This window comes from Suricata suricatta, chromosome 7 (genome assembly GCF_006229205.1).
Source record: "Suricata suricatta isolate VVHF042 chromosome 7, meerkat_22Aug2017_6uvM2_HiC, whole genome shotgun sequence".
Classification (NCBI taxonomy): domain Eukaryota; kingdom Metazoa; phylum Chordata; class Mammalia; order Carnivora; family Herpestidae; genus Suricata; species Suricata suricatta.
The window spans coordinates 131,974,026-132,001,576 of NC_043706.1; the positions used below are offsets into that span (position 1 = coordinate 131,974,026).

The following is a 27,551-nucleotide window of genomic DNA, read 5'->3' on the forward strand; positions in this document are numbered from 1 at the left end:
TTATATTTATTAAGTTTAAGATTAAAAAAATAGCCTCCAGGGGATATTAATATTCAAATGTAACACCTTGATATAAATGTGACAGTGACTTCTCTGTGTATGTGCATGGTAGAATACTGTTTTCTTCAATGTCAAAAGTATATGCCAATGTCAGGCAAGTATTTTGTCTTAAAGATTTAGTGGTACTTATAAAAAATAACATGGCAGCTAGAAGATTTGAGCACTGTACTGCCTTTCAATTATGGATGAGTATTAATAGTTTGGTTTTAACATTTTTAAAATAAGTCATTCTGAAGATACTATGAAAACAGTTAAGGTCTGAAGTAGTGAATTATCTTCTTCGTAACCCTTTTAAAACTTTTCTCAGTTAAAAACTTAGCTTTTCATTGGACTTCGCTTTCAAGGAAAATATGCCATAGGACAGATGCTACTTCACCAAAATGTTTTATGATGCTACATGTAGGCATTCCTTTATTAAATCTTTTTCTTTTTTATATTCCAAAACTAAGTTATTGAGCTTAGTATTTTTTTTCTTGCTGAAGTACATACTTTACACAACCATTTTAGAACTGGAGAGCCAGTCTTTAATAAATTAATTACAGTATTGGACAGCTGATATATACATAGATTAACTGTCTTCTATTACAATTAAAAACAATGATCACTCTTTGTTTTATCATTAAGATAGAATATCCTCAAATTGTTTTGTGCTTTTTTTCTCTTTTCTTCTTCTTACTTGTTGTTTGTTGGGTTTTTAATTTTTTGTTTTGTTTTGTTTTGTTTTGTTTTTTTTACATAGCAAACTATTCTGTAAAGAAAATGCCACAGTTCTGGCAGTGAACAACCAGGGGAATCCCCCATCAGGATTTCCCACCAAACAGAGATAAATAGCTCTTTTTCCATGTACAGAAATATCGGCTTCAAAATAAGTGTACTGAACACAGTATAGAGCATGTTGAATACCATTGTTACAACTAAAAAAATTGGCTTTTTCTGTCTTAGATTATATTTAAAAATGCAAACCACAGCCAATTTTTTTGGCAATTATTTCTATAAGACCATATTGCACAAAAGTCCTTAAACACAGATATAAGTTATGCCATTGGATTAAATATTACAACAGCTACGTGGCCAATGAAGCAGTTTTACTTTGTACATGCAGCCTCGGGGGGTTACACGAGGATTACAAATACAGTTTGCTTGCAAGTAGAATGAATGTTGAATAAAACAAACTTAATTTGGCAATTCATTGTTTTATGTGGTATTTTCTCCAAACTCAACCATGGATAACCTTGATAAAAATGGAGACAAAGACCATATGGTTGTATTTTCACAGTAGCCTGAGGAATGCTAAACGGTGGTTCTCCAAGAACTCAGCCTCTGGTGTTACTGAGCTGCTTTTATTTCCCATCCCAGCCCTCCAAAATGATTTTTTTAAGGAAAATTAAGATTCAGAAGTAGAACTGGCAGTACTTTCAACAAATGACTTATAAATTTGAGAGTTCAAAAACCTTGGAAAAGAATCTCTGTGCATTAAGGTATATATCTGAAGTTGGGCATCTTCATACATGTGAGGATTAGGATCCAACAGATTTCTATTGATCACCTCTCTAACTCGAGAATCGAGACTGACCTAAAAAGAAATAAGAGCAGATACATTAAATAAATTTTTTTCCGAAAGATCTCAATTAAGTAAATACAGGTATGTGACATTTCAGAGGAACTTCAGAGTTAAATCCAACTACCTAAAATCTGGAGGTGACCTTTTCAAAGGCTACATCACCTTGCATACTTTTCTTCAAAAGTTGAATGAAAACAAACAAAAAGCAACTTGTCTTAAACCAGAAATTTAGTTCACAGATACCTTGACTTACTTAGATTTATTTTTCCTATGCATTTCACTCAGGGTTGGTTGGTTGTGTGTTTGTTTCTGACAATTTCTGCTCATTGTTGAGGCCCCAAAGAACTCGCTAGCCAGAACGCAGATTTAAGTCCTACTATGTGACTGCTGGGGTAACTCTCTTGGTGGGGCAAGGTAAAAATCTGGCAGAGAGTAGTTCTCTGGCAAATAGTAGAATGCATCTTGGGTGCCGATTCCTTATTGTTTTACATCCCAATAAGTCCCTCGTGTCAAAGTAAGAAACCAGGAATGCGGTGCAAGGGTGTAGTCCCGCAAAACCACGGCAGGTGTGCTCCATGTCTTAGTGTGCCTGGCCAGCCACAGGAACTATTTAGTCCTTAGTAGAAATACATCTGAAGGTCTCTGTACTAAAGATTAAGTAGAACAATTGCTTGAAGTAGAGTCTTTGAAAGGAGAAATGTAAGTAGGAATTAGGAATACCCATACACATAATCAGTACAGCATTATTTTTCCCCTCATATGCTGATCCTGTCTGCTGGAGCTGATAGGATGTGCTAGAAAGGGAACTGAGGACACATACATAGCAGTGAGGGCAGGCTTGGGGAACAGAAGTAAGCTCTGCTCTGAAAGGACAGGGTAGCAAAATCTGAGAGGCAGACCGTCACAGACTTGTCCTGACTGGTTTCCTCAGAACTCACTGTTGAACACGGATAAGGGTATCGTGATCCATATTATTGTCTTGCAATGTACTCAAGTCTATACAAACCTTTCATACTGAAACCTAAATGTTTTGTCCCAAGCATTTTGCAAAAGACTTTTTGGTTCTGGCTTCTTTTCCCACCCACTCTTTGGATTGAGCCTGGGGTCTGAGACAGTCCTAATGACTGAAGTAACTCATATTCCATCTGGTGTCCCCAGATTCCTGAGCTCTATGGCCCATGTGGATTGATACACCCCAAAGATGGTTGCTATGGGAAGCTTTGTTGGGAATGGTGATCCAGAAAAATTTCTGTGGCATTACAGAAAAAAATCAAACATCTCTTGGCTGAACTCTATTTATTGTCTTAAAGGAATTCTTTAAAAAAAAAAAAAGTTTTGGAAATGGATCATTTAGGTTTTATTCTCTGTTACTGCCATCTAAGGTTATCACCAAGACCAAAGTAATAAAAAATACAGATTTTTTTCTAAGCTTTTTATTTAAAAATATTGTTTGTCTTTCTACTCAATAGGAATATGTTGGCACTGTTTAAACTGATCATATACTGCAAAGTGGTGTTATGGTAAGGTGAAATATTACCAAGTACACTCAACTGTTTCTGTAAATGTTTTTGCTCTTCCTTTCAAACTTGAGAACTTTTTGTTTCAATGGAGAAGGAAATATTAGATTAGTGACAAAGAAAGAAGACCATTTACTTCTTAAATAACAGTATAATTAAATATAGTTTAACTGTAGCTGGGAACATATTACTTAATACAGAAATAAAATACCTTGAATTATTAAATATTAAAGGTCTTGAGTTTTCATTGCATAATTTTATTTTTTTGCAAATTGAAAACAGTTGTGAAAGATCATAGAGAAAGTAGTACCGTACATTCAACATTTAGGGGCCTGTAACAAAAACTCACTTGCTATTTCTATTTAAAAAATAAAAGATTTACCTTGATATCTGCTTGTTTGGAAAGGTTGTCAGTCAAAAGAGGTGAAGAGAGGTCAGATAACAAGGATAAACCCCATGGGTGTAACAATCTATAGTTTCATCTGGTGGCATCTTTGTGCTTCAGATTGTGGAACATCTATAATACAAGTTAGTGGGGGTAGATCCCAGCATGGGCCCAAGCCACAGTCACGCTAGGATTCAGGCACAACTGGAAGACTCATAATCCCATCTAATCTGGGGTCCAAAGTCTAAGGGAGAGAGGAGTTTCCTGTAAAGAACTCATTCTAAGGGAAGAGAAAGTTGAGTAGCACAAGACTGGAGCTACCCTAAGGCAATGGGAGTTCTTTGTTACTCAGTCCTCTGAGACTCACGTGTGGGTAAGGGAAGGAAGGGGGGCAGTGGCAGCAGTATAGGGGTTGAAAAGAGCTACTACTGGGAGCTGGGGCACAAGCCAGCACCAATGGGCTTGGCGACTTTCAACTATCAGTTTTAGCTGGAAACACTGGCAGTTGTTGAGAGGTGGCAGGTGCAGTTAGTTACAAAGGTTTCCATAACTTTGTGAGAGGCCTGGGGAAACTCAGAAGCATTCGCTCACACTGGGAGCAGGAGACAAGAAGGGGAAAAGCAAGTGGCTTGCAAACAGACAAATATCCGCTGGTGACTCCACAAATTAGTTGGGAGGAAAATGCAATGAGAGCTACAGGTTCAACAAGACACTGGAGGTCAAAGTGGAGAGAGTGATGACAAATCTTGCTAGTGTGGTCTGGGAAAGCTTGGACCAAACTCAGTGGTACACCTACTTAATCCTGCCAGATTTCCTACCCAGTGGAGCAGAACATCGAGGTATGTGAATATTGCATCCTAAGTTTTGACCCTGCCTTTTCATTCCAGCCATCAAGGTGCATTGGAAATAACGACTCTATGGACATTTTGGACACAATTATACTGAAAATTGATGAATTTTCACTGAAGTTTTTTTTCCCTTGTGGAGACCCTCTTGAATCAGTCAGGGTTAATTCCTTGAACACTTTGTTTAGATAACATGACTAAGTTTTTTCTCCACTTTTTTCTCATTTTATTTTTAATTTTACCAAAGTAGCTTTATTTACGATTGTTTTCTAAGTAAAATTCTGATTTATTTTTTTTTCCTTTATAAGTTTCTATTAAATTTTACCAGTGATAGCTTTTGCTACTGCAGATGTTCTTTTTAATTTTAACTAAATTTGGTTTTCTCATATTAAATTTTATAAAGAATATCTGATTCTCCCATCAGTTTTAACAAATGTACATCATCTATGTATGTGCACTTTTAGTCATATTACTTTGTGTTGACTATATCCACTGAAAATGGTTATATGTTGCAAGTAAGAGTATTGGAATTTAGTTCTTGGAACAAAGGTCATTGGCAGGATGAAGTGTAAGAACCATACTCCCGGCGGCCCAAACGATGGGGAAGTTATCTTGCTTGTCTCGGGGAGAGTTCAGGCATGGGGTAATGGCTGTTGTTTCTCATTTTGTCTCAAATTCGAGAGCTGGGTTTATAGAAATCTACAGTAGTGTCATGAAGAAAATACTAGGCAATGGGACTAGTGGTCAGCATATTACCGTTGAAAGGGCATTGCCTTTGGAATCAGAAGAGCTTGGACTTGTAATCTCTTTTCTAACAGACACAGTTCTGATGTCCTACAACAGTTAACTCTTTGAGATCCATTTCTTTGGCTGTAAGATAGCGCCCTCCGTCCTGGTGGCTAATAGATTCTTGTGAGGCTCCTACTTTAATCACCTATATGAGACCATTTGGTCAATAACAAAATGTAAGCCCAATGTAAAGTGACATTAATAATAATAATTGACCATATCATGACACCTTTTTGATCAAATACAGTGTCTTCAGACTTTGTATCTACTTGAATTTTACCTACTTAGAATGACCTTACCTGACGACCCCTATTCTAAACTCTACTATTGACCTCCACCCCCATCAAAATGTTTATTACAGTTTTTCAGTTACTTGCTTTTGACATGATTTGTCTGTCTTCCTAAAATGTAAGCTCCGTAAAGGATAGGCCAGTGTTTTCCTCGTTCACTAACATATTCCAACATCTAGCCCAGTACCTGGCTCAGAGGAAATAGTTAAACATGTGCTGAATGATAGTATGCATGCCCAAAGAAATGAATCTGGGAAAATACAGTCAAATTTAGTCCTGTTTAGAAAAACTAAGTCACTGAAAAGTTCTAAATTCACAAAATTTTGCTTGAAGAGGCATTTACTTGCACACACAGAATCCACATGTCTATCACATATGCATCACTTTTTAGATAATTTGGGAATTTAAATAGATTTACTGCTTTTTTTTCTCCCAGAGAGCAACTAGCAATTCAGGATGAAATCAGAAGCAAATAACTCCTACTACTATTTCAAATCCCCGTGGGAGAAAGCCTGAAAGTCAGAGATTTAGCCAGTTTTTGAACTTTTTTTATGCCATTATTCTACAAAATGAGGAAGCTGAGGTCAGAGAGCACGGACGTCGCTGCTTAGTGTCATAAAGACGGTGCGCAGTACGAGGTCTGGATTACAGCCCAGGTTAAGGATAATGCATCACTAAAGACATCTGTAAAAAACTGAAGGCACAGAGTTTTCTTCAAGTCAGATATCTCACATTTGTTGAAGATTTATACTTAGGTATTCATTCAATAGCTCAATGCTGTTTATAGTAGATAATAGCTTTTAAATAGACGTTTTAAAATAGATTTTATTTTTTGAGTAACCTCTATACTCAACATAGGGCTCGAACTCATAACCTCGAGATCAAGAGTTACATGCATATCAACCAGCTGAGCCCGCCAGGCACCCCGAATAGACTTTTTATTAACGTTTATTTTGCTAGGTTTGTCTTTTTGATGTTCAGTAAATATAAGCTGTTATGAGTATCCGCAATCGGCAGCAAAGCTAATATTAATCTTAAACTCTTCTTTACTACCCCCATTTATTTTCTCTTTGAGAACATCACATAGAAAATTTACTTTTGAAAAATGCTATTTATTCTGGTTTTTTTTAAATTTAAAATGTAGCCCTTTCACCTACTGAAACATATGCTATACCCAGAAATGAGAGTTAAATTGTCTTCTGATTGCAATCTATTTAAAACATAATACTCAAATCATTTAAAATGCATAAAACATGCTCTTCAAATAACTGTAATTTCGAGCACTGGCTTTCTGAAGAAAAAAGATATATATATATAGTTTTAAGAATGTAGATTTCTCTACATGTAACAGAGGAGTATGATAACTCAATCAAATTAAGGTTACTTGAGAGTCTAGTGAAGAAAAATGAGGTTCTAGTTAAGAATGGAATCCTAACAATGTTTTAGTTATTTGTCATTATTTTATAAACGATTCAAATATTCATGTTATTTAAGAACATTTTGAGGGGCGCTTCAGTAGCTCAGTCAGTTAAGCATCCGACTCAATTTCAGCTCAGGTCATGATCTCATGTGCGGTTCCTGGGATGGAGCCTGGCATTGGGCTCTGCGCTGACAGCATGGAGACTTCTTGGGATTCCGTCTCCCTCTCTGCCCCTTCTCCCCTCACGTGTGCTCTCAAAGTAAATAGTCATTTAAAAAATATTTTGAGTAGGTACAAACAGTTACAGGATACCAGAGGTGGAAAGGCCAGGTTATCTAGCCCCCAAGTGGGAAATAGATCCTAACTCCAATTGGTCTGTTGTGGCTGCTTTGAATATTGTGCTGAGGGGATTCTCAGGTTGAATCTGGTTTTAACAGTAAGAACCAGGACTGATTATCGAAGTCATGTGGTGGAGAGAACGAGGTGGTGGTGCAGGAGCTTCCCGGCTGTCATTCTGGATTTGGTTTACTATTCTGTGTCCCCTTTTATCTTTATTCTGGCAAACAAATCTGTTGAATCATGAATCTCTGAAGTGAACTAATTTATCCCAGGCCACACAATTAGGTTGAAGCAGAGCCAGAAACAGAATCCCATGCACTCGAATGAGGAGTTCAGTGTCCTTACTACTATACGGCTCCCTTGATAGACATGTGTTCTCTCCAGCGTTGGAAAACAAAACTTGAAGGGTGATAACTCAGTATCATCCGTTATTAATGTTTTGTGGCTGATTAGAGACTGAGAAGTTTTTGCGCAGAAAGGCCAGTGAGACGTGATAGTTTAGAAAGGGCTGTGCAGCCGCTAGAAAGGGCATGTGATATTCTAGGTGTGTCAGTGAGCCAGGTCACGGTTCGAGACTAAATGTATCCGCACCGTGGCTTGACATATAACCTTTACACAACTGTCTTTTATAACTGCAGGTAGCTACTTTTGCTTTGTTTGTTTTTGCTGCTAAACAATGATTAAATGTAATTGTCTTGTTACGAGAGGAACAATCTGGTGGCTAGAGGAGGCACGGCTCACACGCCAGTAATTTAGATCCTCTGTCAGGATTCACTTATAAGTCAGCACACACGTACCAGATTGATAAAAATGTGAATTTCACTTCCGCCCTTCTGTGTAGTATTTTGGGGATATTAAAGAGTGGGGAATGCCCCAAATAGAGATAGACAAAGGAGAAAAAAATATATGGCTGTTATACTAAATATCAGTCCACTTAATTTATGGAAATTATCTTGATCAGGAAATAATAGTTTAGACTTTTTGGTGAAATTCATATTTAAAATAAAGAAATTAGGCTAAAACAAAACTCCATGATCTTTGAAAAAAGAATGAAAACTCATTCTTAGTTTATATGTCAGTAATCAACAACTAAGATAGCTTTCAACTACAGCCCAGAGAAGAAGTAATTTTGTGTGAAAATTGTGTATTTTACAAAGCTCCATTAATCGGTGGCGTCTGAAAATCAGAAGTGTGAAGACAGTGGGAAAGTGTTTCTTATAAAAACTAGCAAATAGAGACTGTAAAAGAATTGCATGTACTTAATAATGGAGAATATTTTTTCTGCCAACATTATTTTAAAATACAACACCATCATAGATAGTGCAAAAAATGAGCCAGATAATCAAGCCATTTAGCATTTTCAGATGATCTGTATTATCTATTCTGGGGACAGAAATGGGCTAGATCATCTTCCCAAACACTAATTATGGGCAAGAGAAGAAGCACATTTTCAGGCACTTTTGGATCCTTTGAGATATTTGCCATGTAATGCAATATTAAAATAAAAATGAGAATGAAATTAATATGCTAATAAAATCCAGGTAGAACTGGTTAGATGCTGGGGTTTTAGATGGACTAGAAACCTGAGGAATGTATTTCTGGAATATAGAAGTGCAATGGTGTTAGAACCACAAACGTGGCGTCAGTAATAAATGTATTGAGGCTACAGAAAAACTTCTCACCACCTTGTTTCTGTGAATACTTTTCTATGTTGATGCGGGAAATAAAAAAAAAATAGGACAATCTTTGTGTATCCAATTCCAGGTTTCTCATTTTGTCTCTACAAAGTACTATTTTGGAGTCCTCTGGGATACCAATGGAAATTGTAACTGAAGTAACAAATTTGTAAGAACTTAACTTAGGTATATACCTCGTTAGAAGTGAAACAGTTTATATAGTGCTCCAAACATAGAGACTGTAAAGTAGACACCAATTCATTTTATAGATTTCAAGGTGAGGCATGGAAGGTGGAGGGAGGAGGGGGAGGGCACATCCCCGGCTGGATGAGGCATCGATGAATCGATGAGCACAGTCAATTTCTAAGGGACTCTATAAATGTCTGCACGCACACCGCACAGGAGAGGAGAGTGGAGCAGAAGGTACCAGGTCAGGAAAGAGACAGGAAAGAGAGAAGCTGGTGTGGAGAGCAGTAGGCCTTCTAGAAACCTCTCCATTCAAATTCGCACTCGGGACTCTGTCACTGTGTACTCCTGAGGCCTGAGGCCTGGCTACACCCCTCATCAATCCCTCTCTGCTTTTAACAATGGAAACTGAAGCATTTCTCAGGAGCAAATTAATTTTTTTAATTTATTTTTTTAAATGTTTTACTTATTTTTGAGACAGAGAGATTCAGAGCATGAGCGGGGAGGAGCAGGAAGAGAGGGAGACACAGAATCGGAAGCAGGCTTCAGGCTCTGAGCTGTCAGCACAGAACCCGACACGGAGCTCGAACCCACGAAAGTGAGATCATGACATGAGCTGAAGTCGGAGGCTTTAACCGACTGAGCCACCCAGGCACCCTGGGAGCAAATTGATTTTTACAAAGTTAATTGAAAAGTGTTCATCTGGTCGCTTGCAATGTTCCCTGTATTAGGTACATTTTGGCAATGGCAAAAATAGGATAACTAGAATACCCATTACCCATCTCTCGGCTAAGAATATTAAAGGGTCACAAAGGCCCATCATGGATTCTGCAACAGTTCTATCATAAGTATCAACAAACATGGCAGCTTTTGTTTAGTTTTGTTTGAAAAGTTCCTATTACAGAAGTCTTCAAACTAGTACGTATGTGGACAGCGTGTTCAAAGTCCAGATTCCTGGGCTCTAGTTCCAAAACTTTGGATTCAAAGGTCCTGGGTAGGCCTCAAGAACTTGCTTTTCAAACACATGCTCCAAATGATTTTCATACAGGAGATCTGGGGACCACACTTTGAGAAGCACGTCCCCACCGTGAGTTCTTCTTTACCACTTTAGCATAAGTGACGGTATTAGGCCGACTGTGTTTGGCAGGCTTCCTAATGTTAGTTCTGAAAACAAGTGGCCTACCACACGATTCAGCCAGAGGCGAATGACCAGAGCAGAGAGGGGAAATCTAGTCTTCAGACCTATGTGTAGGTGGATTCTCAGAGTGGAATCTAAATGATCTCTCCAGGGAAACCTCGAAGCCTGTTCACACCCTAGGCAATACCCAGTTTGGACAGAGGTCCCTTCAGGTTCAGCCTTGGTTTTAAGACGCCCACATCAATATTTTCCAGATTTTTACCTCTTTTGGTGATAGTATAGAAATGTAATCTTCATATATCATTCTGGCCTTTTCTTCAATTACTTTTTTGTTCTGCTCTTTCTTCAAGTCTTCACAGGCTAGCCAGAAAAGTAGGTTCTCTTCGCTGTACTCTGTTCGGAGAAACTCTCTGAAAAGGTTTCTTCCTGCCGGGGCCTTCATCATCTTATCAAAATTTTGAGACCAGGACAAGACTTCATCTGAAGTAGGGTTTTGGCTGCAAAGACAGAATTGGGCCATTATGAAAGGCAAGTTTGACCTTAAGAATGCTTAGCCCAGGAAGGGGAGGAAGATAGAAATTACTATTCTCTTGCTGCCATCTAGTGGTCATTGCCAATCAGTTCGGCCGGATCTGGCAATTACCTGCCAGGAGTAGGCTAGTTATTTCTGGGTATTAAGGAAAATTCATTTAGGTACACGTGCGTGTTAGAGAGCTAAGCTTTCAAATAGCAAGGGGGCTATACACACTATGCACGTGATCATCAGAAATTCCTAATGAAGCCTGGAAATGTTCAAATCTTAACAAAATATTACAAATTGATAAAGACAGCCTGTGTGTTACTTTGAAGGACAAACTGAATTTTTTGTTTGCATCTGATGTAGACTTTAATTTTAAAGCCATAAGGTACAGTTTCTCTTTTCCTCTCTGGTAGCTACTATTTCATTTGTCACTAAATCTAAAGTAAGAATATATTGTGTGCACCTGTCACACATTTTCCTAAGCTTTAATAATTACTCTATTAAATATTATGAATGGATTATTACCCATGAATGGAGTTATTAGGGTTAAAAAGCACAGGGTATTTATAATGACACTTAGGGCTTTCGAGATACTTACGTTCAAGTTTTCAGTGACTGTGTTCATGCAGACACCATCAGTTACTATTCCTTTGGTTTACATCAAAGAAATAAAAAGAAGCAGCTTGGAGATTCTTACGGTTAAATTGATCCTGATCTTGCTCTCCTACCTAAAACCTATTGCTTTATTTAAGAACTTTCTAACCTCCTCAAAAAATTGAAAACAGAACGACATCAAGATCCAGCAATTGCACTACTAGGTATTTACCCAAAGAATACAAAAATACTAATTCAAAGGGATACATGTACCCCGATGTTTATAGCAGCATTATCTACAATAAGCAAATTATGGAAACAACCCAACTGTCCATCACTTGAGGAATGGATAAGGAAGATGTGGTATACATATACGATGGATTATTACTCAGCCATAAAAAGAATGAAATCTTGCCATTTGCAATGGCATGGATGGAGCTAGAGAGTATTATGCTACATATGATAAGTCAGAAAGATAAAAACCATATAATTTAACTCATAATATGGGATTTAAGAAACAAAACAAATGAGCAAAGGGGCAGAAAAGAGAGAGAGCAAACTAAGACACAGACTCAACTATGGAGAATGAACTGATGGTTACCAGAGGGAGGTGGTGGGAGATGGGTAAAATAGGTGGTGGGGATTAAGGAATGCACTAATACTGATGAGCATTGGGTTGATCATTATACTGTACACATGAAATTAATACTATACTGTATGTTAACCAAGTGGAATTTAAATAAAAACTTAAAAAAAAAAGAAAAAAAAAAGAAATTTCCAACCTAAAATAATTTGGTCAGAGAAGTACTTGTGTTTTATATTTTTCTTATTTTTTCTGACCAAGTATTTTAGGTTGATTTGCTACTACTCCAAAATGTCTGAACTTCCTCATTCGTTTAAAAAAACAATTAAAGGTGTTCAAATTACCATGAAGCATCAACATTAAATCTTCTCCTAAGAAGCAGAAAAAGAAAGCACTTATAATTATACAATGAATCAATCTATTTGCATTTTAATTTTATTCTGTAGATACTGCAATGAAAAGTTGATTCTCATTTTGAAGAAAATACTTGGTTAGAGTCTGTTCTGATGGAAGTGGAACCAGGGACCTGCTAGGTGCCCTTTCTGTCCAACTTAGGTAACTACATATCTTTTATTGTGTCTGCTTCAGACTCTTTGCTGATAAAGAGAAAAAGCTTAGAAAAAAATATCTGCAGAACAGGGAGGTAAAGAATTAGGGCCAAGCGGGGGCTGATTCACGTTATTCATCATTACTTTTTGAAAGAGAGAAACCAAGGCAGTGTGCTCACTGATAACACTGCTAATAGAAAACCGTGATGAAAAAGAATGACCATCACGAAATAACATCTCCCAGGCTGAGACGGCCTTCATTCCACAAAACCATGTGGAGGAGTGCCAGGACTCAAGAGATCACACCGAAGCACTGAGTAGGTGTGAATAGTGTGCCAATACAAGACGCAATCACAGGTGACCCCCACTCACCTTTCCTCTAGGATCTGGATGCTCTCCATTTTTGTGGTGTGTGTGGGCCTTCCAGCACTTTCTCCTCTTTCTTCATTCCTAACAGTGAGGCTGCAAGGTAGCATAACACTTTATTGTGTCTAGAGAAGACCAATTATGTAAAGAAAAGAAAAAAAATGGCAGGAAAGTATTTGGCAGAAGAATTTTATCGTCAACGGTGTGAATATATAAAGTACAAGAAGAGTGACACCATTTTGAAACGATGGGTGAGCCTATGTCGACGAAAGGAATGGAAATGATTTAGTAAAATAATGAAGTAAATAATAATCTCAAAAATGGTTACTGTTCTACATTCTGACTTCATCCTGATGTCATCTGAATTACATAACATCTCTAAGGTACTCACATGATTCTATGGTTTAATGTTTGATATATATCATGTTACTCTTCGGAATAACGTCATTTTGACGTTTGCTTAGTTCTATTCCTAGTTTGTTTTCCATTGATTCCCCCCCCCAATAGCTAAAAAGATAAAATGTTTCAGAATCTAAAACAAAATTTGCTAAAGTCACATCATCACTTTCTGCCTCCCAGGTTTTCTGTCCCTGACACTGTCAATCCGCCATCCACTCAAGTTTGAACTACTGGATTTACATTTGACTTTGTCATTGCCCTTTCCTCCCATTTAGTCCACCTTCGGTGTCTTGGGAGGGACAAGGCGCTCGCTTTGAGGGTTTGGGTTGGGGGGCCTCTGCGTCTCTGGGACGTCAGTCTCAAAATATCGCAGCGTTGCAGGTGCGGGGATAACCCCATGGGCTTCAGTAACCCAGAACAAGAGCATTCAGATAAACCGCCGCTCAGCAGCGCTGTAGGGTAGAACACTCAAGGTCCTCGGCGTAGCCTAGACATACCAAGGGAGCTTATGGGTCATACTAAGAGACAGGGTGGTTGAGATGACTTGGGGTCCTCGGAAAGTCAAGCTACTGAATTAACAAACTGACCCCTCTGTCTGGAAGTCAAGAAGCTTCATGGGAGCCCGTCAGAGAGTAAAAGTTCAGATAACAGGTCTCTCATTTGTCCCTACATTTATTGCACAAGGTGTAACAGGAACTATTATTTCCTAGTTCCTATTATGTGCCACGCACTGTCCTTTTCTCTTTAGTTTTATTATCCCCATTTTAAAGATGAGCAAAGTGAGCCACAGAGCAGTCTACTAGGTTGGCCCCAACGTCACACACTACATATGTTGTATGGATGGAATTTGAATCCAATTCCCACGCACAACTCTACAATCTTTTTTGAGTACCTATTAAAAACTATGCTTAGAGTGCCTGGGTGGCTCAGTCCCACTCTGACCCAGGTCATGATTAAGTGCTCGATTTCGGCTCAGGTCATGATCTCGTGGTTCGTGAGTTCAAGTCCCGTGTCGGGCTCTGTGCTGACAGCTCAGGGCCTGGAGCCCGCTTCAGATTCTGTGTTTCCCTCTCTCTCTGCTCCTCCCCTACTTGTGCTCTGTCTCTCTCTCACTCTCTCAAAAATAAAAAAAATATTTTAAAAAACTAAAAAAAAATGCTCTCTGATAGGCACTGAGGCAATATGCTACTTGTGTGAATGCAGAAAAGGGGCACTAAATACGGTTGTGGTGGAAAGAAGGGGGTTAGTGGGAGGAGGATTACAACAAGCCGTTACTGTTAATCTGGTAAATTTGGTAACAGAAGTGGAGACACTGTCTCACTAACTCATTCATTCTGCCTGGGCAAGGGTAAGGATAGAGAGAACGTTGGGAAGGGGAGAATCTGTGGCAGAGGCACCAACCTGCAACTGAAAGAGACTAGAGGAGAACATCTATTTGGGAAAGCAGACTACCTGGAGAAAAGAACGCAGTAGGAGTTGCAAAGGATTCTGGGAAGCAGAAACTAGAACCGATTGCTGCTCAGACACCCAGCGACCTGACTGGCACTCTGCAGGGAGGCAGTAGCTCCAGGGTGAGAACCCTCAAAGCCTTCAGTGGAGGGCAGCGCGGGGAAAACGACGAGGTGGGATTCCGCAAGAGGGCAGCATAGTCGTTCAGGTCTCTGCCTGTGGGTTCTGTCAATGTGTCTACAGCTTGAGGTAGCCTAGAACCCTCAGCCCTGGGTGTGCTAACACGCATAGGTCAGGGATGCGTCTGAGAGGAGATCCATTAACTTCTCAAAGCATCTTTGAGGAGGAGTGCTTCTATGGAATTTGACATGTTTCCAGTAATTAATGGGAAATCAGGGGGGGGGGAGGTAGGAATACGCTATTGACAATGTTCTGTGAAATTTCCTGGGAGAAATTCAGGATGCCAAACATATAAAATAGGCAAGATTCTTAAGTTCTAAAAAGACCATATTTAAACAGGAGATTAATACTCATTCTGCCAAGCTTTACGGAGCCTATTTGTGCATGCACACACCATAACAGATCAGAAAATGAGCGCGCTTTCACTGGTTAAATAATAAACTGCCTGAGAATTTATGCGTTATGTTTCCAGTGGCCCAGAGTGTGCACAAATGCAGCTTAACTTTACACACATCTTAGGAAAAAGATTTGTTCTCCATGCCTCTTTGCTGTAGGAGTAACAAATCTGGAATCCGCAGGCATGACTCACAAGTTTCTGAACATGAATTCTGGCTCTTCTATCTGTTTCTGTGATATTTACAAACATCCCAATGCCACCATATTAGAGCGATCATCATGAAATACTGGGTTGTTTTTATCTTTCATTTCTGCAGATGGTAAAATATGGACACACATTTGTACTAAAACTGCTTATAATAGATGTTCAATAAGTGCTTCACTGTTCACCGCTTGCTGGTTTTTTTTTTTAAATCTAATATTGGATCAACATTGCTCTGTAGAAAGAAATTGACATTTGGCAATTGTCAAGTATCCTTTTAATTGACTTTCCTTTACAACTATTCTTAAAAAGTTGGCTTCAAAGTTCCGATGATCAAGAACCACTGATAATGCCACTTTATGATGAAGAGAAATGGACAAAATGATAAAGGAGCTGGTACTAGACCGTGTGCCATCTGTCTTAGGAATGACTAACGTCTGTCCTGACTCTCACTTGGTCTTGCTCAAAGTAATACAGAAGAGGCTTTTTTGTTTTCTTTTTAGGGTAATAAAGGACCGGAAATATTTGCTCTAGATCAACATATACATAGTACATGTGCTTAATAAGAGAAGCTCTAAAAGTAAATCAAGCTGAACAGTTCTGAGGGGTCATGTGGAGACATTTTTCCCCACTTTTACAATGTTTGTAACATTCTTAACTAACGTTTATTTCTGTCTTTTAAACAACTAAAGCCATAAAGATAATAGAATGCACAGTGCTCACTGTGGGGGTCTTGATCAAAGTCTAAGTATTTTATAGACTATTTTATAGTGCTAATAATCTAGGCTAAGTATACTAAAATTAGCATTGAATTAATTTTTTTTAATGTTTACTTATTTTTTGAAAGAGAGAGACAGCACAAGCAGGGGAGGGGCAGACAGAGAGCGAGACACAGAATCTAAGTAGGCACCAGGCTCTGTGCTGACAGCACAGAACCTGATTCTGGGCTGGAACTTACGAGCTGCAAGATCATGACCTGAGCAGAAGTCGGACACTTAACCAACTGAGCCACCCAGGCTCCCCACTGAAATAAGCATTTAAGATCCCATTAGAAATGTTCTCGGATGGTGATTTTTGAGAAGCAAGAAACACATCTGGTATATCTCAGAAAATATCTTCTTTGTGTGTGTGTATTTTTGTTTGTTTACAGGGGAGTTGGTCTAATGGGGTGCAGAAAACATTACCAACTGTCCAGTATAGAGCCTACCTACTGATTCATGGACATGTGGAGAGCCTCTTCTGGAAGACAGTCTACTTTTGTAAGAAAAACAATTGGTTCTTCGGGAGGGCCCCTGAAATGGTTGCAAATAAATGAAAACTTTGCAGTATCCATGGTAACTCTAGGATACAGGCTGATCACAAAACCATGTATATTTACACAAAAACTCAACGGAAGAATCAATATGATGCTTGAATTTAATTCACTATGAACATCAAGGCTCAAGACAAATCCACTGTAATCACTAACTGCAGATACTACTCAATATTTTAATATTTTCACATTAAATCCATTTTTCTTTTTTATTTAACAGCTTCTGCCTCCCATTTTCCAGTGCAAATTGGAATCAACATCCTTCAGGTTCTGAAAAAGAAGTGGTAGGTTATTCTTTAAATGTTTCATTTTTTTCCCTCAGTAAAAATACCATGGTAAAATAATACTACAGCTTTATTTGGGAATCAACAGCAATTATAAATATGTATGAGACACCTGGTCCCCGCAATGGTGCCTGGGTTGGAAATTGAAGATGAATAAGACAGAGTCTCTGAAACTGAAAAGCTCTGACAGGTAAACAAGCACAAGAGCTAAGAGTGTATGCACCCACTGCTCCTTAGGTAGTTACGGTATCTACACTCTTGCAGGCGAGTCTTGAGAGAGGCTTAGCAGAGGAGGTGATCATTAGACTGAGAAGAACAAAGAGCAGGGGTTTCAGATGGAGACTTGGACAAAGGGAAATCCAAGCAGAGGGGGATGTCACACCTGAGAGGCTGAGAGTTGTAAAAAGTCGTGACATAAACGTAGGCCAAAACGGGCAGATTGGATGTGTCAGGGAGGGAGCCACACATCAGAACAGGTGCGGAGGTTTGCTTATATAATGGGCCAGGCAGACCCAATGCAGAATATCCCTCCTTCACGATGGTTTTGGTTTCCTGAGCTGTATTTTCCTACATTCGTAATGGGGATAATGTGAAGACGCACTATACAAGGTTGTAAAGCAAAGACTAAAAACTTGAGACAGAAAAGCAATTATCCTACATGCTAATTAATTAAATGGAAGGGCAAATTAGCTGCATATTAAAATGACAAATCCACGTTTACCAAAGAGCTTTTAATTTCGACTTGAGAGGAAATAAAGCCTTATACTTTGCCATTATTGTAAAACACTTCCTCACACATTACCTTGCTACTTCTTCCTCACAACAGTCCCGTAAGGTCAGCAGGGCATTGGTTATTAGTCATTCCCATTTTATTTAAGAGCAAGCAGTCGCCACGGTTGATTTACACCATTCCCACACGTAAACCGTATCAGGGCTGGCGTTGAACTCACGTCTTTCGACTTCTGGTCTCGTGTTCATCTTCACTATTCAATGCCACTTTTCTTTATATAAAAGAATTAACTGTGGTATTTTTAGCTTTTTAGTTGTTCACAAAGATAGACTGCTCTGCACGGGTTTGGAAAAGGGAAAAGTCTTATCATAAACCAGTTGACTGAGTTCACATGTGTCCTCTGTAAGCCTTGTCCCCTCGGCTACCAGAGGGCTGACTGTGCGGTAGATACTGGCAGAAAGCAACTTTTCAATTCCCTGGAATTTGAGATTACCAGGAAGGAGTTGTCACAGAGCATTTTCAAAGCAAAGCCTAGACGAGGAGGAGAAGAGAAGATGCCGCCCATGACTGTGGACCAGGTGCTGCTCTTGCAAAGAACCTTCTGGGGGCACAACTTGCTCACATCGGCAGAGTAACTGTGAGAAGGCAGTGCAGAAAGGAGAAGGCAGTGATGCATTGCTTAGCAAAGACAAGAAAGGGAAGAAAAAATGGCACCAGAAGGTAGGGGGGTGCAGCAACCATATGCCATCTATAATTTCTCGCATAAAAACAGTTATAGTCAAACCCTTGAGTTCAACCTTATCACTTTTATGTACACATTTTGGTAAAACAACTTGGTTTTAAATGAGTGTGTGGGGATGGCAACGGTGGTTAGAAATCTGTGTCTGGAAATGTTACACAACACTTGTCTAAAAAAACACCACTGCCCCTACAAGTATCCCTCTACTTCTTATAATCATGTTCAACCACCGTATGATGCATGACAAATATAACCACGTGTCATAAAACAAGTATTTTATTTGGCTTCAGTTTTTCGGTCACAAACTTAAAACGTCTCAAAAGTAAAATAATCAGCTGTTAAAAATCTGTCCACTAGATGGCTGTGTTACCTTTACAAATATCATTTTGAATCAAATCTGAATAAAAGAAAACCAGAAAAGTTTCTGGGAGTAATTACCCTTATTTGGGAAAAAAAAATCTATTCTTATGTGGAGTTTTGATAATTATATCTTTCTAAGGAACTGGAGAAGAGTCATTCAGGTTTTCTGGGAGTGAAATAATCAAACTTGGAGGGGATAAATTTAATCTCGGGAAGTGTGCCTAATCGCACCAATTTTCCCTTTTTGGTATTTAGAAAATGTTCTGGATATTCCCCAGCCTTAAGTTATTTGACTTACGAACACTTTAGTCTAAAAAAAAGGGGGGGCAGGCATAATCCTATTAGCATTATAGATATCCGTTTCAATAATAAGTTGTCTGAAACTCTAATGTCTCTTGCTGCGGTAATAAAGCACGTAGGCCATTCTCGGAACAAATTAATTTGACAGGTTTCTAGCTAGCAACAGGCAGGAAATATTTTTTTTATTTAAAATTCTTTAAAAGAGCCATTATGAGAGAAGATTCTCCAAACTATTTTATTTCTAGTTTGGGTTATATGCAAACCATCATTTCTTCTTTTGATGCATGCAAACTGAAGAGAAATCTCTTTATCTACCCATCTCCTCTCTCTTTGCTACAATTTCTCACGATACATGCTAGTGTTTGAAAAAATGGGTTTCAAAGATCTCCTTTTTCCTTTGGTATTGAATGTTTATTTCAACCTCCAAGCCACATATTTTAGGTTCATCAACATATTAATTTGAATTAGAGGGCCAACTGCTGACAAGCTATTCCATAGTTAAAATCTGGATTCATTACATAAAGCTTATGTTTAGCTTAAAAAAAACCCCAATGTTTCTTATTTGATATAAATAGGTCTCTTCCCCTCCCCCCGCTTAAAATTCAGACAAGTACAGGACAGGGGCACCTGGGTAGCTCAGTTTGTTAAGCATCCAACCCTTGATTTTGGCTTAGATCGTGATCTCACGAGATCAAGCCCCACATCAGGCTCTGTATTGGCAGCGTGGAACTTCCTGTCTGCCTTCCTCTCTGTTCCTCCCCCATCATGCTGTCTCTGTCTCTCTTAAATAAATAAGCTTTAAAAAAAAAAAAAAAAAGCACTTTGCTTTATAAAAAAAAAAGAGTACAGAACTGAATATTTAGATATTCTTTATATAATAACTATCTTCCATTTCAGTTCTCAGGTTGATTGAAATCCTATTTTAAGCTCTTCCTTTAACCCACTGTAATTTTTCCTGTAGCCATAATTAAGTTAGTTGATGCTTTTGTGGGAAAGCAAATAATCTTGAATGTGAAAAGGCCACATGGACCTCTATTTAGTTAGTAGACACTGTTATTAAAATGGCATGTGGTCATCTAAGTCTTTGAAAGCATCCGCTGAGCTGGAGCTCAAGCTTCTGGTTTTAGTTAGCTTGTGTGCCTATCATCCAAAGCAGAGTGAAGGAGTTAGAACTCTAGTAGTTGATACTCAGAAAGACATCCGATAGCACAGGGGGTCACTTATCCGTCCCCCATTCATCCCTCCCCTGGTACGTTCCAGTTACCGTGTGTGTGAATATGTACAGGATGTGGTGGGAAGCACCCTTGAGAACGATTATCACTGAAGGCAATATTCGTGATCTGTGGGGAAATTTAGCTGAGTTGTACCTGTGCTGGTGAATGTGACATTTGGCGGAAAAGGGCCAGGGATACAGAAGGCAGGAGCCTGGTTCTCTTACATTCGCTGACAACATGTGACGAGAACTCGCTAAGCATACAGTGGTGAAATCCTACAAAGTGTTAATTTCCTTTCAGCCTGAGACTTGCACAGGGGACAGAAGTAAACAGTATCAATAAAGGATTATTCAGGAGGCCCCCAGAATGTACTGAAACCTAAACTCACTGATGTATGTGTGTTATTAATTACATCTCACAGATGAAGAAACTGATGCTCAGACAACTCACGTGCCAAAAGGTTTCACAGTTGTAGGTCATGGGACCAGGACACATGTGGGTCTAATTCCAGGGTCGCTGGTTTCTCGCCTACCCCACGGGGTCCCTTGTTCGTGGGCTTTATATGAGGAAGACACATTAGAATCTGTATGTAATCTTTACATATGACAAGATAACATCTGTTTAGATTAAACACACAGAATTATCTGTCCACTTTTACAGATTATCCAAATAAAATGGCCCTGTACTTTTGAATAATCTATGTTGCTTTATAGAAAAAGTAGCAATGGTAGAAATTTGCTTTCTAGTTAGGAATCCATGCTCCCAGCCTGGAGTTAAACATGGACACACAGTATACTGATGTCCTGATACACAGACATGAATTTTACAGTTTTGGAACTTGCAATATTTATACAACCCAATTAAGCAGACTTATGATACAGTAAATTTCATGTTCACAAGAAGTGGATTTTATTGTTGTATCTGACAAGGAACAAGTAATTTTGAGTGACATCCTAAAGCAGCAGGTGTATTTTAATAGATCTGCCATGCCTAGACCATGAAAAAGTGAACCAGGTCTACAAGAAATAACGAAGAGTTTTAATGAGAGGAACAAAAATAAAGAGCAAATACTTATTTCAATCAGATGTAACAACTGCTACATTTTGTAGATAGGGAAGGGGTAGCAAAAATGTCATAACTATATGTTTTATATTATTATTGCTGTGGGGAGGCTGTAGGGGGAGTTCTTAAATATTATCCAGAGAGTTAATAAATTTGGCCTGGATTTTAAAGGGCTGAATTTCCTAAGTTTTAGAAATTGAATAATTGTGCTTTGAGTGAGTCAAGGAAGGAATCCCAGCTTCCCTCAAGTTGAACCTTCACCTTGAAAGAGATGAGTCTGACCCTGAAATGACTTGAAGTCAACTGGGGTATCTGGGCCAGAGTTCCCCACTCGTGTCCGTGCAGCACCCAGAATGCACTCCCAACTGTGGTATCATTCCTCCTGACAGCCTCTCTGATGGCCATGACTCTCTCAGAGCTTCTCTCCCACGCTCCCCACAGGGCAAGATGGGGGTGGGGGTGGGTAGGGGGGGCTGGCATTCCTCTTCTGCTTTCTCTGAGCCTTATGCCACCTGACGTTCCCCTTCTCCGCTTCTCTGTATCCTCTCAGACCTCTGTGATTCCTCACCAGGCTCCTCACACCACAGACTCACCTTCTTACCGACTGTCCACTTCAGGGAAATCATGCCATAGGTGTCCTCACTGGTGTCCCCAGCACTCAGGAGGACACTTCCTTGGTTCCTCACTGAATCGGCTGGCTGCGAGCTTCCTTTCCTTTTAAGCTGGCTCTTGCCTCCTCTGACTTGAATTAATTTAATCTCCTTTCTCCAGCTCCTTTCTGGCTCATCCTTTCTATTCTTCTAAATGAGACTGGGCATAACATTGTCATCTATTATTTTGTCTTCCACACATCCATCTTTCCACTGACGATCTAAACACTGCTATGTGATACGCAAAAAATACGCCTTTATAGTAAACACAGAGTCAAAAAGAGTAACAAAAAGAGTATGCCTTTGATGGCAATGGATGGAGGTATTCTAATTCTGGCAGTTTTCCAATACGTAGCACTCTGGTCATACGTCCCACGGACCTGCCAGAGGCAGTCTGAATATCAAGCTTTCTAGAGGGTGACCTTCCTAAGAGTCAACTGCTTCTTGAGAATTTATTCTCTGTTGATGCAGAGGCAGGGAGAATACTAAAGAAGTACGACTGGACAAGGCAATATTAGGCATTCAATAAACTATAAATGAGAGAATTCACAAATGTGTGACATACAGAAGGTCCATGGCCCTAATGTCCACTTCTTGGTGTTTTGTGGCTATGGCCTGAGAAACTTGGGTTCATTTTAGTAGATGTCTTTGAATTGTGTAAGTTTAAGGTTTATGTAAGTCATAGAAACTATTGAGGAAATTCACCTACGCCAGGGGGAGATGGAGTTTCAAGACTGTAGAAGTGTAAACCAGGAGGCCTGGTCACAAGTACATCGGAATCCTCAGCACACAGCTCACTCTCCCCCATGTGCCCTGAATCAGGTCTCCAAGTGTGACAGGTAAAGTGCTCATTCACTGGTGCCTCGGACAGAATGATTCACCTTGCATGTGACAGCATCAGAGGATAAAACGGGACATTATTTTTGCACTGTTTTGAATCACAGAAACTGTGGTACTAGTTAAATGGAGGGAAGGGCAAGTGAAAACATGTTTATGAAGTGCTTAACATTACTTAAGATTTATCCCATGATCTGGGAATGCTGGGAAGTCATGTGTCCCAAAGGGAGATAATTTTAGCCTTCACAGGGCTAGCTAATTTCAGCCTGAGGGACAGTTTCTCCTGAGAAGAATAAAGAATATCTGATTGCAGTGAGCCAACTCTTATAGCCAATCCACAGTAGTGCACAAGACTGTGAATCTGACTGGCAAGTAGTGCGTGAGATTGTGAATTCTACTTGGAAACTTTATAAAAAGCTTTGGAAATGGTTCATATCAAACCTGGAAGTGGAAGAGTTTGGAAGTGTCATCTTCAAGTGGACAAAACAACAGACTGGGTATGAAGAGAATTTTAGCCTTTAGTCACTAATGAGCTTTGTGAGAGTGGGCAAGCCTTCCGTTTCCTTATCTGGCACTTCAGAGACAGCATTTTCCAGACATTAGTTTTTTTTTTTAACGAGGCCATTTTTTTTCTTTCAAACAAAAGCTTATACCTAAGTCTAATTAAGTAGAAGGGCTCAAGGCAGAACCATCCCCTTGGAAACTGCCAAGAGGGGAGAAATACTGTGGCCCCCAACTCCCCTGGAGCCACCCCCTTACTTCCACCAAGTGGCATGAGAAGTCAACAGGAATGTTCTGGAATGTTGAGAGCTGAAGTCTCTTGAGTTCTGAGTTTTTATGATTGAACATGGAACTCTGTCTTGCTTGATAGGACCACCCACCAGGAGCAACGAGGAATTACAGCAAGGAGGAGGATCTGCATGTAAAGACTACAGTCTGGGTTATTTTAACATAATGCCTGGTATTAGAAGGGTTTAAGCTCAAAATACATTTTGAAAACTCTAGCTTTCCATCTCCTTCCTGAGGCATTTTGCTTTCGTGAGCGCACAGCAGTTGGTACTTCACAGTGCACCTTCATAGGTGTTGTCTCCAGTGCGGAGACACAGGCAAGCCCTCACTTGCCCCCTCACTGTCCTGGAGATGGCAGTTCTGTGGGGAAGAGCCTACGTCTTTCAAAGGTTTCTTTCCCGTCAAGCACAAAGAAGAGAGTAAATTCCATCTGTCTGAATCTTGATATAAATTAAGTTTTCACAGTGGTAACCTTGAACCTTTAGACAGGAAGTCTTGACAGTACTCTCTCCTCCTGGTCAGGAACAGCTGAGTCCCACGTATGGAAGGACTTCTAAGTTTATATGCTGTTCATTTTACGGCCTAGACTAGACATCCATGGTTCCGTTATGGAACACATCTCACATGCTCTAAACCACATTCCCTTGTTTTTCCTCTTGCAACGGAAGGCCGGGGGGAGAGGAGGGAAACAGACTGATTTGGGGACAAAAGTGGTTTCTTGAAAGGGACAGCTTAACAAGTTGTTATGAATGACACCCCAACTTTTTAGGTTTTGGAGGAAACTGTTGAAATATTCAGCAATTTCATACTTGATCTCTGTATCATCCCCCAACATAAAGCACAGTGTTAATTTTATTAAGACAGGAATAGGTTTAAAAATGGGGGAGGAGCTGACACTGACAAATGAAAGAGAAATGCAAACTGGAGGAAAATACTATGTTGTTTAAAAAACTCAACACATAACGCTAGGGTGAGGTATTTGTACTTATTACTAGATGCAGAAATTTATTTTCCTAGCATTCTATTTCCTTAAAAGGAGGTGAAATCAGCTACCTGACAACGGCTCCTATTTACAAATGACAGTTGCTTCAGATTTTGATTTCTAACTTTACTTTGGTCCCTAAATTAACATTTTTTAGTGTTTCTTTCTGTTCTGCTCTTCTGACCTAGCCTGGAAAATTTGAAGAACATTTCTTTCTTTTGTTTTTCCACACTAATAAGGCTTTAACATTCTTTTCCTCAAACTCAAAATATAAAAATAATGATATTTTCAAAAGGCATGTATTAAGGAAGTTCTCATTTGCAATGAGATAACACTGTCACAATTAAGATTCATAATTCAAAGAAATTTAACTTTCATTTTTTTCAAGTTGTTTACGCTAGACATTACCTATAATTTATCACATATAGAAAACTTATAAATGTGCAGACGGTGTGTTTCATGGGTTAGACTGAGGCATCTATGACTTACTGCTGACAAACACAGTTCTTGACCAGGCCACTTCGGTCTAGAACTCACACCGCCTCATAGAGCACTCATCCAATGCACCAAGTTCTTGTTCAAACACTCATCTCCTTAGAGGTGTGGAGGGTTAAGGCAGCTTCCAAAAGCTGTTTTTTTCTCCAACCAGGGTCTCTGTTCTGTGACAATTTGATGCTTGTGAGCTCGTGTTGACTGTTTTGTTATTCACGGTGCACTTTAAGAAGTAAGAAAAGCAAGCCTCACTAAATATATGTAAGCCAGATAAAAGCAAATATCACCAAATATGTTTGACAGCAAACAAATATAGCACAACAAAACGTCAGTACTCTTATCTGTTTTGGTGTTTTAATCCCGAAACAATTCAGAAATAAGTTTTAGCAGGTAAATAAAATCATATACTGATTTCTAGAACACGGCTTAGTACAAATAAGAAATAGAAATATAATCAACACTATGTAACAATTTGCAATGTCTTATGCAGAATCTATAATAAAATTCTTTTCCTTTTCAAGATTATTTTTAGCTGATCTTTTAAATATATATATATTATTTCAAATGTTAGTTTTCCAATATGAAGTGTTCTGTAACCCAGCAAGCTAATTCTTAAACGCTTATGTGTTAGGCACTATTCTTGGCTTGTATGTGTTTTATTTCATTCAGTGTTTACAACAGCCTTATGAAGTAGGGATTCTTATTACTGTAATTTGACATATGAGGAATCCGAGGACATTAAGTAACTTGTTGATGATCAGACAGTGATGATGAGGACAAGATTTGAACCCAGGCAGTCTGACTTCTGAACCACCATATTAAATCACTATACTTTATTTCATGGATTCAGACCAGGGCTAGATGGTCTCTTTAGGAGGCATAAAGGAAAAATATACATACAATTTTATTGAAATAGTTCCCTTCTCTAGAACTCTATTTCCTCCATCTGAAATAGTTAAGGCTTAAAAATGAAAGAAAAGGAGTCAGATATGAGTTTCCCTAACAAAGAATCATCATCCAGGAAGCAATTTTGGCATTTATAAAAACTACTTTAAAACCTTCCAAATTACTGAAATTTTCCTGATGGTTTTCTGGAAATGAAGTTCAGTAGAGGGGACAGAGCTCGTTCAACACCATGGCTACCACTGAAGTTTAATACGTCTCATCTTCTATTTTGGCCATAATGACAGAATATTCTGCCACCATATCATAACAATAACCTCAATGGATGTCAGGAAACTGTAGCAATCATATACTAGAAGATGATTCAAGCATTTGGGCATTTCTTCAGAGTTTTGAAATAAGCCAGGAAGATCCAGAAGATCCACTTGTGAACTGGATCTTAAAGGACCCAAAAACTTACAGTTCTACGGAAAGTTCTATTAAATCTAGCATCCTCCCTGGAAGGATAGATCGTGGGACTCTGGGGTCTTGCTGATTTTCTTGTTTGAAGGCACTTTGGGAATTTGGAACTGGAGCAGGTTTTCTGAGGGACCGGAGTCATGGAAATTAAGCACTAGACAGGACCTCCGGAATCAGCTTGTCCAACGCGTCATAATTTTGTCAACGAAGAAACCAAAAAGTAAAGGTGAAAGGTTTGTTTGAGGTCACAGAACCTGTCAGTGATAAAATCACAAAGGAATGCAGGAACTTCTGTGGCTCGAAGTTCTGATGTCTTAGCTGACTGACTTAGACCTTACACTCATCACAGCCTCTGGCCTTTTATATCTGTGGCACTTCTTTCTCTGTCCTGTATCAGGAATCTGTAGGTCAGAGTGCCACCCTGACTCACAGTGTTGTGGCTCTGTGACTGAATGATCGACGCCCCCATGACATACTATATAACTAAAACACAACATCAAATATGATGTACAATACTGCTAGACATTGTCTTGATGTTCTTGCACTTTCTGGAACATTGGAGAACATTCTTTATGGTTAAATAAATATATAACGATCATCTTACTTTTACCATATCTGTAAGAAGCATGGATGGCGAGTAACAGGATATAAAATAAGTTTTCATTCTTTACTATCAACTTAAGTGTAGATTCTGGGGAAATGTTCTCTTTCTAGTGATGGTCTCCAATGATCCCTACTCATAAAGGAGGAAAAGGAGACAGACTGGGAAGTTTCTATGACGACAGGCATGGACAGGCGTTATCCACTCTAGTTAGGACCCAGCTCAGGGCTGCGTCCTCCCGAGGGTGCCACATACCAGGAGCAGCTGCAGCAACAGCACCAGCAAAAGCAGCATGTGTTGTTGGGCCTCTGGTTTCCAGGCGCTTGAGACACAACAGGTGTCCCTTCATTCTGTGACTGCTGTCTTTTTCTCATTTCAGCTGCTTCAGTACCCA

At 39.2% G+C, this 27,551-nt stretch overlaps 1 protein-coding gene across 1 annotated transcript; it reads right to left on the reverse strand.

Annotated features, from left to right (window-relative positions):
• On the reverse strand, positions 1 to 27,551 carry RGS17 (regulator of G protein signaling 17). The gene is made up of 4 exons (XM_029944006.1): positions 27,413 to 27,551; positions 12,824 to 12,913; positions 10,469 to 10,703; positions 1 to 1,633 (listed from the first exon to the last, which is right to left on the reverse strand). The coding sequence occupies exons 1-4, from the start codon at positions 27,529 to 27,531 to the stop codon at positions 1,445 to 1,447; spliced, it is 633 nt and encodes a 210-aa protein (XP_029799866.1). The 5' UTR covers positions 27,532 to 27,551; the 3' UTR covers positions 1 to 1,444.

Bases quoted from the DNA above. Each gene is read 5' to 3' on its own strand.
- RGS17 (XM_029944006.1), bottom strand. From the start codon at position 27,531: ATGAGAAAAAGACAGCAGTCACAGAATGAAGGGACACCTGTTGTGTCT. The intron at 12,914-27,412 runs GTATGTGGCACC...GCTACCTTGCAG, and splicing joins TGTTGCTGCAGCTGCTCCTG to CCTCACTGTTAGGAATGAAG. The intron at 1,634-10,468 runs GTAAAAATCTGG...ATTTCTTTTTAG, and splicing joins CTATACTATCACCAAAAGAG to GTCAGTCTCGATTCTCGAGT.